General features: G+C 41.8%; 2 protein-coding genes across 13 annotated transcripts in view; one reads left to right on the top strand and one right to left on the bottom strand.

Annotated features, from left to right (window-relative positions):
• SIDT1 (SID1 transmembrane family member 1) overlaps positions 1–6490 on the bottom strand; it is a 90427-nt gene extending 83937 nt beyond the window's left edge. For 9 of the 11 annotated variants that reach the window (XM_073893497.1, XM_073893501.1, XM_073893500.1 and 6 more), the window contains exon 1: positions 5802–6149. In XM_073893497.1, the coding sequence (XP_073749598.1) occupies positions 5802–6011 (210 nt within the window). In that variant the 5' untranslated portion in view covers positions 6012–6149. Of the gene's footprint in view, positions 1–5801; positions 6293–6324 lie in introns of those variants that run through there. The other 2 variants (XM_073893495.1, XM_073893508.1) reach the window with 2 other exon arrangements.
• SPICE1 (spindle and centriole associated protein 1) overlaps positions 1–13868 on the top strand; it is a 94353-nt gene that overhangs the window by 20571 nt on the left and 59914 nt on the right. Inside the window, exon 1 of one of the 2 annotated variants that reach the window (XM_025874431.2) lies at positions 5349–5449. The exons of the other annotated variant lie outside the window; for it this stretch is intronic. The gene's annotated coding sequence lies outside the window, so the exon portion shown is untranslated. Of the gene's footprint in view, positions 1–5348; positions 5450–13868 lie in introns of those variants that run through there. 2 annotated transcript variants of the gene reach the window in all.

The following is a 13868-nucleotide window of genomic DNA, read 5'->3' as shown; positions in this document are numbered from 1 at the left end:
CTAAAATAAGAAAAACTCACCTAATATAAAGATGACCAACATATAAGGACTGCAATTGAATCCCACACAAAGTCACTGTAAGTAAGAGAGAATAAGAAGCAGAAAACACCATTTCAGATGGTGAACATATGCCAGAAAGCTGTACCTATAAAACAGATGGAAAGTATAGCCTAATATTGCAAAATTTAAAATTATGAACATTTAAAAACTATGAAAAAAAGCCATAAATCAGAATTTTAAAAATTCAGAAATGAGATGATTGGAGAAAATGAAGTTTTAAAAAAAATGGCAGAACTCAGGAAAATATTAGAGATAAATTTTAAAATTCTATCATAAATGAATATTTAATTTGGAGGAGCACAGGGATATAAAAAACATTCATAATGTCATAAGGAAAACAGAAGATGAAAAGGAGAAAAAAAATTTTAAATCTGGGGCAGGATATAAAAAAATAATTCTAGAAAAATGGGTAGATATAGGAAACAATAAAGAAGGGCCAACATAAGTATAAAGGGAATTCCTAAAGAAGATAATCAAGCATTGGAATAAATGAATGTTAAAAACTCTAAAGAAAATTTCCTGAATTAAAGAAATAATCATTGAAATTACATATTGCAAAATGACATCATGTACCTGGGAAAGACTGACCTACTAGATGCCATCCGGTAAAACTACTGGAATTCAAAGAAAAAGGAAAAGGAGTCTTTTGGGAATTCAGGTAGAAAAATGAAATTACTTGCAAGGTAAAGAATCCCTTCTATCATTACTTTTGCCAGAAGCCAAAGGAATAATATGCTTAAAACTCAAGGGAAGAAAACCGTAAGCCAAGGGGTTTATATTCGGCTAATCAGACTTGCAAGTACAAAGGCTGTGGACAAAGTGTTATGAACATGAAAGAATTGTAGGAGATGCCCCCTAGAGAATAAGCTTTAGACAATCAAATGACTAAAGGACATTAACGTAAGTCTAGCTGTGAACTTTTAACATATAGGTACCTGTACAACTAAGACTAAATGTTTGTTGTAAGGAAGATAGTCTAGCTCGTAATGACTATATGCTTTGACAATGCAGATATGTACAACTAACCAAAAATGGGGCAACAATGGGGAGAAAATATGAAAAGTAGAACAAGTTCATTAATTTCTTTACAGGCATAACTAGGGTTTAGATTTGGGGGTTGAAAAAAGAGATGGAGAAGAAGATACTAGCTAATTTCAATATTGCTCATCATAGAGAACTAAGAGACAAAAATAGAAGAGGCTAATGGCATTATATAAATATATTAGTACAAAGGAAACCACTGGAACAACAATAACAGCAAAAAACTGCTTTATTTTACAGGCCATAATTTGTGCACACGTGTGCACATGCACACATATGCGGTGGGGAAGGGCAGAGGGAGAGATAATGTGCTAATGAGCACAGATAACTGTGCAAATGGGATGACTTCCTCCTCACAAACAAGCACCAGTCCGGTTCAGTAAGAGGAAGTGGGAGAAGTGGGAGAAAGCTGAGAAGCTTTCTCTGCCTCAGTACGTAAAGAACACAGGGGGAGTCCATCCGAGACTGAGGGAACTGAGGCTAATCACATCAAAGGTTTTCATTCTTCTAAGTAACCAGTAATGTATAGTTAGAAGTTACCACTGGAGTGTCCTGATATATATTTCACTGTTCGTGAGAACTGGATAGGCTTTTTGAATTTGGATCCAAGAGGCAGTATAACTGGTTCTAGATAGACAACGGCTGGTTGATGTGAATAAAGTTAAGGATTGTTCCTTGGGCATAAAAAAAAAGTGTATGTCATTAAAAGATAAATGTCTCCATTGAATAAACAAAAGGGATATTTCCAGGGAAACACTTCAAATTAAAAGATCTATGGTGAGCAATGAATTCTGTGACTGAAAGTCTCTGAGAAGACTTCTTGTTGCCTGGTAGTTAGATTTTTTTATTGAAAAGCTTCTTATCAGCATCTAGCTCAAGTATAAACATCTGATTATTGCCACCACCTGTCTCTACAAGAGTATTCTCATTTCTCAATAAACCTGCTTTCGTGCCCTCTGTCCTAGTCAAACATATGCCTGGTGACTTTCTCAACAAGGTGACTTCCTTCTAGTTGATTTCCAGCCCTGTAGTGATAGAACACCTTGTTCGCCACAGTGAAACTCTACTCCCCTGAAAAGGAGTCTCCAGATACTTCCCCTCAGGGAAATGAAATGAACCATGATCTTGCCTAACCTGCACCTTCGATCGTTATTTTTCACTATTTTCTTTAAAGCAGTCACTCTTCTTTCAGTGATATATATATATATATACATATATATATATATTTAGTGGCAACTTCATATTTACATTACTCTTTCTAGAAGGCATGTGAGGCTTTTCCTGATGCTGACCTCAGTTAATTAGCATGACACATGCTTGGCTAAATAGTTCCTTGGGTCAGTGTTTGGTATGGGAGATGCAGTGGCTGCAGGAAAGATTAGGGGCCAAGGTTCCCCACAGCAGCTTCCTCTTCTCACCAAAGCCTAAATTGGGAAAAGGCTTTCTCCTCCAAAGTGAAGAAAAAATAATGGCAAACATAACAACGACTTGAAGAGAAAAGGAAAAAAGATGAAAACTCAAAAAGTTATACTTTTTTTTTCCTAAACCCAATTCTTTGTTGCACTGAAGAGGGATGGGTGGGAAATGACCCCTGCAGGGGAGGGGTCCCTGACCAACTGCTTGGGTCAGGTTAAAGGAAAAAGGTCCTGGCCAAGCTTTTGCTCTTGGGTTCATAGTTCTTTATTTAGCAGAGCCCTTCAGTGAGTTTGGGATCTGCAATAGAAGCAAACTGCTTCTCATGAATTAATAAAAATTTAGAGAGTGGGAGAGGCCAGCATTTGGGGTTGGGGAGTAGCTAATAAGTTGGTGATAAACCAGGGCCTAAAAAGTAGTGCCACCATCTTGAAATTTACCCTATTGGGAAATAGCTAGTAAGCTGTTATGACAATATTGATTAGATTTCTGCTTTAATCTATCACCTATCCTGTGCTGTTCTGCAATTCCCTTATGTTAGTTCAAACCTTCAGGAAAATTCTGCTATATCCAAAAACATGGCCTTCATGTTATTGGGAGATGGGCTGCTAGTACCCAACATGGGGCAAACAGGACCAAGAAGAGAGGAGGCCATCAAGAGAAACAAGAGTAATGGTTTGGCTAGATAGATCAGAAAAATGCCATCTCTGGAGAAATCAATGGGAATACCAGCTGGAGGGAGAGGGGGTAATTTCCCAAAGTAACAGGGGTGAGGTTTCCACTGTCTTATTTGCATACTAAAGAGAGGTCTCAAAGCTGTAAGAGTTGGGGACATCTGATTAATACTAGTATTAAAATAATTAAAATAGTTGAGTTATCTGCCAGTCCCATGGTTCCCAACTGTATTTCTCAGACTAGTGAAATTTTAGGGACTCCTGGGGTTGTCAACTTTTTATTGTATTATGCAAAGATATTTTAAAAACGAATTTTCACCATTGTTTCATAAAATAAGAAGCATTTTTTTAAAGAAGCTTTGAGTATGCTAAGTGTTTTTTTTTTTTAAAGATTTTATTTATTTATTTGAGAGAGAGAGAATGAGAGATAGAGAGCATGAGAGGGAAGAGGGTCAGAGGGAGAAGCAGACTCCCCGCCGAGCAGGGAGCCCGATGTGGGACTCGATCCCCCCCAGGATCATGACCTGAGCCGAAGGCAGTCGCTTAACCAACTGAGCCACCCAGGCGCCCAAATAAGAAGCATTTAAACATGTAGACAGGCAAAATGGAAAGGGCATAATTTCATGACAATTGTTAAAAATGTTTTTATCTGGAATGATCTCACCCTTTCAACCTACTAAAATGTATCTTTTATTTTTTTAAAAGATTTAGTTATTTATTTTAGAGGAGGGGCAGGAAGGCATAGAGGGAGAGAGAGAATCCCAAGCAGACTCCACTCTGAGTCACAGAACCCGACACAGGGCTCGATCCCAGAACCCTGAGATCACGACCTGAGACGAAATCAAGAGTTGGACGCTTAACGGGCTGAGTCACCCAGGTGCCCCCAAAAGTATGTATTTTATTTTATTTAGTTTTAGTTTACCGTTTCCTTAAATCTTTCTTCACTTATTCACTTTTCAAAGACATTAGTAGATGAACATGACTCTGCCCCTGTCCTCAATATCTCACACTTCTCTAGGGAAATCAAGCAGGTAACCCAGCTGCGAACAGTGCACCTGTGCCTGCGGCGGAGAAACTCACCAAATACCAAGTGCAGAAAGGCCAAGCAACAGTTAAGAAACAGTCAATCTATTTCTAAGCAGGAGTGCAAGAAATACTAAAGCCTGATGTCAGCATTCACTTTGCACATACCATCTGAGTTTCCTTACCGATGATTTAGGGGGAAACTGATAGTACACCCCAGAGATCATGGATTTTTTTCAGATTTATTCATTCTGAGCAAATTACAGGGCTAGGAGTGCGACTGATGTGCCATGTCAGCTGGTCCATACCGCACAGTGGACAGGAAGAGAGACGAGTGGCATGGAATTAGGGGGATAAAAACTGTCCCTCTCACTTGTCCCCAGTAGAATGGCTCTGCACATGGTCACGCTGCTCACTTGAGGACATACAGGTTGAAGGGCAGCAGGGGACGGACCAGGGTGAGGGCTGTGCTGCCATGGCGACAGCACCTTTGGTGCCAGACTGGAGATGGGGAATTTGTTCAATACACATGGTTGGGAAATGACTGGGAGTGCTAGTGGGCACACTGGTCCATCCTGCTCAATACTACTCCAAGCTACCAGGTTTCTGAGTTCTGATTCTCAGTGAGAGTTAGAGAGGGAGGCCTATTGTGGTGTCCAAGTCATCTGGTTCTGGAATCTCCCGAGGGAGCAGGGAATGGAATGCTGGCACAGTAAGGGATACACATACACATTTATATGGGAAGAAGATCCAGATGCAGGTACACTGGGGAGTCTTCCCTTTTCTCTGTGCCCCAGAGGGGACCATATTAGAGGGAAAAACCCACCTATGAACTTTTTTCTACATTATGTAATCAGAGTATATGTGTCAAAGGGATAGTTGCCGGAGCAGTCATTTCCTCCCCTGTCTCACCTCGATCCTTGTCAGAAATAGGTCTAGAACTTTCCCACAATTACCCATTCTTATTTAACATCAAAACCTCCAGAGATCGGTGGCCAGCTGCAGTTGCAACATTTCTGGCCAGGTCTTGGGGCTTCTCTGAAGCACGGATGTGTGACAGTAGTACAGAATCGCAGGAAGTGACTACTGAACACACGCTCTGCAGCTTGCGTCCATTCTCACACATTCCTGTTTTAGATTCTGAGCAGCGCTCCCTCCCCATGCGCTATGAAATAGGAGGGTCTGGCAGAATCATCCAAATGAAATGAGGTTCCTTCTCCCCGGTATTAGGAACAGAGGTGAGGTCCTTTCCCTCCGCAACCATAGAAATCTCGAGTTTCCTGGAGAAAGGCCCAGCAGGGGGCCAGGAGCCACAGAAGGTGCAGGGAACTTGCGTCTCTGCAAAGCCCCGAAATGCCAGGGGATCAGGCCAGGGAAGGTACGAGAAGAACCGGAGTTGTCCCAGAGGCCGGTTGCGGGAGAATGCGGCAGCCCGGGGCAGGACAGTGATTGCTTTGAAGGGAAAAGGGAACAAGGGGCCGCTGGTCCCCGAGGACTCCCGAGGTCAATTCCCAAGGGACCCAAAGCAGCGACGGGGCTCTGAGATCTGGCAAGTTCCTGGGAGTCGAGAGAGGAGAGCGAGAGTCTTACCTGGCCCGGCTGGCTAGTGTAGTTGAAGGAGTAGGTGTTCTCCTTGGTGAGGCTCACCACCCCGCTGTAGACGCGATCGAAATCGAAGCCCCTGGCGAGGTCGCGGGGGTTGCGGCTCGGGAGGGGTTGCGCGGGTCGCCGGGGTGCCGCCGCGTGCAGGAGCCAGGGTAGCAGCGCGCAGAGCAGCGCGAGCCGTGGGCAGTCCCGCATGGTGGGCGCCGCGCCCCTGCCACCAAGGAGAGCCTCCCTGGCGAGGGGGGGCGAGCTCAGAGCGGGTCCTTCCAAAGCCCCCCTGCGAGCCTGGGCGCCGGCTTCAGCGCAGCGCGGGTGATGCCTGGCAAGCCCCTCTGGCGAGTGCTGGCAGCCCCCGGGCGAAGGACTGATCAAATATTGATGCAGCCGCCTGGGGTCTCCGCGGGAGGTCGCCGGCCAGGGGTACGGGGGCCTGGGGCTACTGTTTTGCTCTCCGGCTTCTAAATCCTTTTCCTTCCCATTTTCTCATTTCTCATAATCCCCCACTTACCCAGTCAGGATTTCAACAGATCTCTTCCCTACTCAATCTCAAAAAAAAAATAATAATAAATAAATTTAAAAAGGCATTAGAGACATTAAAACAGAAATATTCGCTAGTCTTGAAGAGTCAACCTGACTAGCCACGAAGCAGGAAATAGAGTCTGTTTCAAGTAAACGTGCACCCTGACTGCAAGCGAAGAAACAGAAAGCCACAGAGCCTGTCCCCAAAGAGGGTGCACGAGTTTGCTTTTCCTGTCTGCTACCTGCAGAGAACTGCCCGTTTGAATGATGGTTGCTAACTTTACACAGTTCTCCCTTCTCTAACAGAACCCCTTCCCAGACACCTGTTTTATTTCCTTATCATCTTCTATTCTCAGGGAGAGCCTCACACCATCGCTTTCTCTCTCCCTCACTGTTTGTGTCCCTTTTAAATATGTACAGTCATAAAAACTGAAGAGAAAGGGTAAAGAAGACAATTTCCACCACTCCTGAAATCTGGTCCCAGAAGTTGTCAAGGACGTCTCAGTGAAGCTGGCTTTCTGCAGCGGTTTCTTTCCGTCCTCCCCAACTTCTTGCCTACTTTACCTCTGCAATGACTTCTTAGATTCTGGGAGAAGCCCTGGGATTCTGAATTGTTTTTCAAATGAGAGAAACCACAGCCCATTAAAAGGAACTCTCCTTCTGGCAAAACTTAGGGGATTTGATTTAAACAGTTGGAAGAGGCAGATAAGGGGTGAGGTGGGAAGAGGATCCCTGGGAAGTCCTTGGGGAACATCAAACAACCACCGTTCAGGTGTAGAAGAGAACTTACTCTCTTATTTCAACTTCAAGTTATTTGTAAACTAGAAAGTAATATAACCGCATTCAATCTGAAGGAACATTTAAAGAGAAGCCAGAAGAAGAAAAGATCGTGTTCAAAGAATTAAGTTACAGATTAAAATCCTACTATTTACCATTCAAAGGGAGGGTTTGATTTATTTAGTTATTTGAGAGAGAAAGAGCAAGAAGGGGGAGGGGTAGTGGTGAGGGAGACAGAGAATCTCAAGTAGGGTCCACACCCAGCCCAGAGCCCCACTCGGGGATGGATTTCAGGCCCCTGAGATCAGTCATGACCTGAGCCAAAATCCAGAGTCTGAGGCATAACCGACTGAACCACCCGGGCACCCCAGGTTTCTTTTTTTTTTTTTTAACGTCACTGAATTTCTATAATTTATTAAAATATCACAAATGAGTTCAATACATTTGGTATAATGTTTTATAACTGTGCAATCAGAAAACAGTGCTGATGGCAGATTGAGTTAGAGAGTCCTTATTAGGACAATTTTCACTTTTAAATAAATGTTCTTGAAAATGTATGGGTATAACGACAAAAATAAGGAGTCTGGGGGTAAAGTTTAAAGTGCAGCTCATTGTTTTAAGGAATATAATAATTTCATCCAGAATTTGAATGACATTAAACTGCTATATTTAAAATGCGTATGCCTCTTTTTAGAATTTAACAAAATTTCATAAACTTGAAGTTTATCAAGTCCTTCAAGGTTAGCTGGCCTGGCCAGTTCAAGCACTCTCTACAGCTAGAGGGTCATGGAGTCCTACTCAGCACAAGAGATGAGGAACTGGATTTTTCACAAGGTAACTCCTTCTTTTGGGGGCAAGTGTCTCATTATTAGAACAATATTTCACATTCTAAATTGAAATCTGCCTCTCTTCCACTCACTGGCATGGGTTCTGCCCTCTGGAGCCATAGGAATAAACTTAATCCTTCTTCCACATGACAGCCTTGTAAGTATTTGAGGGAGCTATGACCCTAACTTTAAGCATTGAAATTAGAAGTGATTAGAACAGATCCTTTATCTTAGCAAAGAACTCAAAATATTTATTTTAAAGCTCTTATAGATGACATATATAACAATTTGAATTATATATTACAAATTATACTATGATCTAATCCTCATTCCATTGAATGACCTTGGGCATTTAACCTCCCAGGATTACAAGGTTGCTGTAAGGATAAGGGAGTGGGGGGGGAGAAAATGTATTTGAAATTTTATTAGAAAGTTTAACATGTTGTATGACCAAATATTGTTATTGTATGACTCCTAGTTCAACAGCTAAAAAGTTAAATATGGTCCATCAATCAGGCTTGTAGAATATCTACAATGCCAAGCTTCCACTGTGACAGGCCGAATATATGAACACACAATGGCTAGACCATATATGATAACAGACCTCTGACCCCAAACTTTACAGCAACCGGTCTAGGAAGCCAAACCACAGTCTTTGTAGCAAATGGCCCAGAACAATCAGGACTTGGTCAGTGACTGCCAACTTCCCCAATTTTTGCCTCTGCTCCCAACTCAAGATCAATCGGAGGAATCCAAATATGCTCTGCAAATCATAAAAATACCCCACTTCAAGTTAGCCTACTTGCAGCTTCTCTATGCCACCAAGATACAATCAGAGTATTCTGAAACCTTGCCTTTTTTTCATTATAAAGCTTTCCCTGTCCCCTGCCTGCCTTTGAGTCTTGGCCAAATGCAGGTGATGGTGGCTTGCTATAGCAAGCAAGCTCTGAATAAATAACCTGTTTTCATTTGAGTGGTCTTTCTTATTTCCATAGTTTTCCTGAAGGCTCCAATGAGATACTGTCTGTATTACCTGTCGCCATGGACTCCAACCTTTAACCAGGTGTGCTACACACCAAGGCCCCTCATGCCTTGCAGCTTGCAGTGTTGGGTATGTGTTGACATGGTGAGTGAGCACCGTGTCTGAGCTCTGCTTTCTTTGCTTTTGAGTTCTTTGGCTATCTCATCTCAGTTTGATAACTGGGTTTTGCTGTTGGTTCCCATTTATTTGGCATCTTTGGTGGAGTCCGGCCATTACTTTTCACCCCTTTTTGCTCTCTTTCCTGCTTCCGTTTTGTGTTATATTGTCCAAAAGTATTGTTTGTTATAGAGTAGAACACTGGTCCAGCATTCTTTTGGACAAACTTTGCTTTGGATCACCTATAAAACTAGGCTATCCTTTGTTTCAATTGTTTTGCCCTTAGAGTTTGGCTTTGATCCACAGAGAACATTCTCTCTGGTTTTCCACCTGCCTGCAGGTGTAGGTTGTTGGATCTACATTTGGAGGCAGCTACCTTCAAGTTGGGGTCTCAAGACTCACGGTGCACAAGCATCACTTTCAGCTGCTAACTCTTACAGGCTTGGCTAAGTCTAATTCTTCTCTTCCTTTTGGAGAAGCTCCAACTTCTTATATGTCCACTCATTACAATTCTAATTCCTGCACCTATGTTTCAAATGGTGACACTTCACCAAGGATGACCTGAGCCTTCAATGGCCACTCTGTGGAACACTGGCCTTGACCAAAATTGTTTATTTGAAAGGTGCTTTAGAAAAGAAAAAGAATAAAGATTTCTCAGATCCAATGGAATCTTGGATTAAATGAATTGTGTTCAAAAATTGCTTTACTAAAATATTCTTTGGTCAAAGCTAATGAGAAATTTGGCAAGCTTAGCCAATACTCTAGATTCATTTCCATAGTAAGTCCTCCCCCTCCAAGTCCTCCAGTTGCCTTCCTGTGGCCAGCTCTCTCACTTCCCCCTTATCCCTCTAAAGTCCCTCCTTCTGCACCTCCTCCTTCCTCTTCCCCTTGTCCAGCTGCTCGGTCTTTTCTCAGCAACTTTCTAAAACCTCCAAATGCTAGTTGCCTCCAATAGTCTATCCCTCCCATAAGCCAGATATGCAGGTGACTGTAGAATTTAAACTTTGGATCCAAGATGAATTAAGAGCTATAATGAAAGATTTCCCTAAACCTAAACAAGACTGAGCAAAGATTCATAGAAGAATTTGTAATTCTTTGGATGCACATGATCCAGAGTTGCCTGACCTATATCAACTTGTATGCATGTTGATCAGAACCACAGATGCTAAATCCTGGATGACAAAAGCTGATTGGACCAACCCGGAGAGGGACCTCCAGGATCCTCCACAAAAAACCTTAGGGTCAGAAAAATAATTCAAAGTCTCCTAAAAGCCATATCTGAAACACTGCTAATAAAAGTTGATTGGATCATAATTTAATCATGCAAACAAATAGAAAAATGAAACTATAGGAGATTTGGGGATAAATAGAAAATATCTTCCAACAACACTAATTGTTCTACATCAAATCCTGCCATCTTTGCTCAACCTCTTCCTTGGAGTGAACATAGAACAAAAGTATAAGTATTTCAAACAACTCACAGATTTGTCCCTATATCCCAGCCCTGACTACAACTTTTGCATCCTGGATTGAAAAACATTTCTTCCTGCTCTGTGATACCACATCTACAAATTTATTAGGGAGAGATCTACTTTGCAAATAAAACTGTAATATTAATTGCACACCAGAGGGACTATTTTTTGAGGTTTCAGTGGATGTATCAATTCCTAATCAACTTGTGTCTGCTCTATATAAAACTTTCCTTCTCCACTATCCTTGATGTATGCTCCTGTTACAGATCTTGGCATTGTACTTGACTCTTCATGGGCTAAAATTCCCATTGACATAAAAATAATTGGAACAGAGTCTATGAAAGTTCAGATAGATCTTATCAAATTCCCAAACTTCCCCAAAGTTAGAAGCTAGAGCAAGAAAAGCCTCAAATTTATAGTTGAGAGCCTCATATCAAGGTCCTTTTCATAACCTGCACTAACCCTTGTAACATTCCTGTCTTGCCAGTAAAGAAACCAAATGGACAAGTATATTGATTTGTTTAAGATCTCAGGACACCAATACCATTGTTATCTCTCCTTCTCCATTAATACCTAACCCAAATTCCATCCTATCATCAACTCCCCCACAAACCACCTCCTTCTCTGTAGTGAATCATTGCTGTGCCTTTTCTGGGTGTATTCCTACACCTTAGAGTCAATGTCTTTTTGCCTTCCTCTGAGGGGACAATGATATACATGGATAGCTAGGCCCTAAGGGTGCCTTGAAACCCCCTCCTATTTTTCTTAGGCCCTTAATCAATAATTAAAAGATCCAAATTTTCCTTGTGTTTCATTTCTGATATAATATACAGGTGATTTCGTACTTTGTTCAGAGAAGCCTGTAGCTCTTGGCTTAACAGAAAAAAAGGCATAACGTCTCAAAAAAGATAATTACAATTTTGTCAAAACATAGTACATTATTTAGGACATGAGCTATTTGAAGGAGGGAAAAACATTCTCTCATAACAGGATAAAGACTATCCCAAACTACCCTAGAACCCTCACAAAATTACAACTGAGATGACATCTAGGCCTAACTTGATATTTCAGACAATGGGTGTAATTTCTTTTTCTGAGACTGTGACACCTTTTTATGAGATGGCTATGTCTTTAGTAAGATCCACTTTCTTCTGGGAGCCCAAGTGTTACACAAGCCTTCTTTTAATCTGAAGAAGGCTCCTTGGCAGCCTGCTTCCCTGGACCTCCCTACCAACAACAGAAACCTTTTGTCTATTTGTGCATGAGTGTTCTGGGGTTTAAAGCCTTGGGACTTTAATTCAACTTCATGGACACCATCAAAACCCATCACTTACTGTAGCCTCACCCCCACTCCAGTTGCAAAGGCTGATACCCTTTGTGTTAGGGCAATACTGCACTGCAAAACTTGTCCATGCTTCTGCGGAGTTAATTCTAGGTTCCCTGTTTGGTCTTACGGTTCCTCATGCAGTACAGACGTGACTAGTCCCTGAGAACATGCAACACCTTGCAGTCCGTTGATTGACCTCTTAGGGATTTCTGTTGCCCTCTCCCTTTTACATTCCTATCCACACTGCAGCATCCCGAATCCTACCACTCTTCTGCTCTGAAGAAGAGGAACCCCATAATTGTCTTAACTTCAGTTAGGGGACTTATGGCACTTTGCTTAGCTTTATTGGAGACTTGCATTGAGAATATTGTCCTACTATTTGTTCATGGGCCATACTTCAAAATTGAAACTGGAGTTATTAGGCTATCTCTAATGCTATCACTAATCTAAACTCTCCTTTATAGGATAGTCCCCTACCTGAGGTAAAGTTAGTCCATATGGCAGAATTTATAACACTTAGGAGAGCTTGTCAACCAGCCAAAGACCTGAGAGTAAATAAACACGTATGCAGATAGCAGGCATACTTCTGGAGTAGTGCATGATGCTTTAGAAACAAAAAGATTTCCTCACCTCTGCTGGAACACTCATTGGAAGTGGACAACAAGTTAAGGAATTTTTAGATATACTTCTACTCCCCAGGGAGATGGCTATTGTAAAGATTAAGGCCCCTGCTAACAGAGTTAAGGGAAATCCTCTAGCAGATCATTTTGGCAAACAAGCTGCCTTAACCAAGCTTATGATACGAACGAAAACCCCAAAGGATAAATCTCTGAATTGAGTCAAAGAGGCCATCATTAAATACCCACATTAAGCCCCTGATTTGGAAATGGACACAGAATATCCTTCACTGAGATCATCCTCGGCACACTCAAGATGGCCATTTGGCGGCACCAGATGATTTCAAATGGATATTAGCTGAATTGCTCCATGAAATGACTCATCACTGAGCCTGGGTGGCTCAGTTGGTTAAGCATCTGCCTTTGGCTCAGATCATGATCCCAGGGTCCTAGGATCAAGCCCCACGTCAGGCTCCCTGCTCAGGCTCCCTCCTCAGTGGGGAGCCTGCTTCTCCCTTTCCCTCTGCTGTTTCCCCCCACTTGTGCTCTCTGGCTCTCTCTCTCTCGCTGTCAAATAAATAAGTAAAATCTTAAAAAAAAATTGCTTACAATTTTAAGTCAACCTTGGTTGGGAAACTTTAAAAAGACAGTGGAGGTTATTTGTGGGTCATGTGTTACTTGTGAACAGCACAACCTGGGAAAACTGTAAAGATGAGGCATGGTAGGAGCCAAAGCCTCAAGGACCCTTTAAACACCTTCAGATGAATTTTTTCCAGTTCCCACTCTCCACAGGATTTATTTATTTTTAGGATGGGTTAAAGCATTTCCTTGCTGAAAACCTTTGCTTGTAATTTTTTTTTGGTCTCTGAAAACCTGCTTGATTTTATGTTTCCAACCTGGGGTATATCCATTTTTATATCAAATGACCAAGACACAATTTATATGAATCCTTTTAAAAGAACTTTGTAAGGCATTACACCTTCTCAAAAACTGTACTGTCATTACCACCCACAAACTTCTGGAAAAATCAAAAGAACCAATGGCATCCTTAAATTAAAATTAGCCAGACTTTCAGAAATCCTTGAGCTCCCTTGGCTAAAGGTACTCCTGCTAGTCCATAAGGCCATATGATCCATTCCCTCAGAGACACATTGGTTATGTCCTTATGAAGTGTTAACAGGAAGGCCCATACATTTAGAAATTTTATGCCTGATATTAGACTCTTCTCTGTACCATGGAGATGTGGCAAAATATTGCAAGGGAATCATGTACTATAACCATGAACAAGTTAAGGCCAGCTTCTCACAACACTTCTTAAATAGGCTCTTTATGGGGCACCTGGGTGGCTCAGTTGGTTGAGCATCCAACTCTTGGT

The sequence above is a fragment of the Callorhinus ursinus genome, unplaced genomic scaffold (assembly GCF_003265705.2).
Source record: "Callorhinus ursinus isolate GAN/ISIS: 27379988/994484 unplaced genomic scaffold, GSC_fseal_2.0 scaffold1, whole genome shotgun sequence".
Classification (NCBI taxonomy): domain Eukaryota; kingdom Metazoa; phylum Chordata; class Mammalia; order Carnivora; family Otariidae; genus Callorhinus; species Callorhinus ursinus.
Note: the sequence above shows the minus strand (reverse complement) of the source record. Positions and strands in the feature narration are given on the sequence as shown.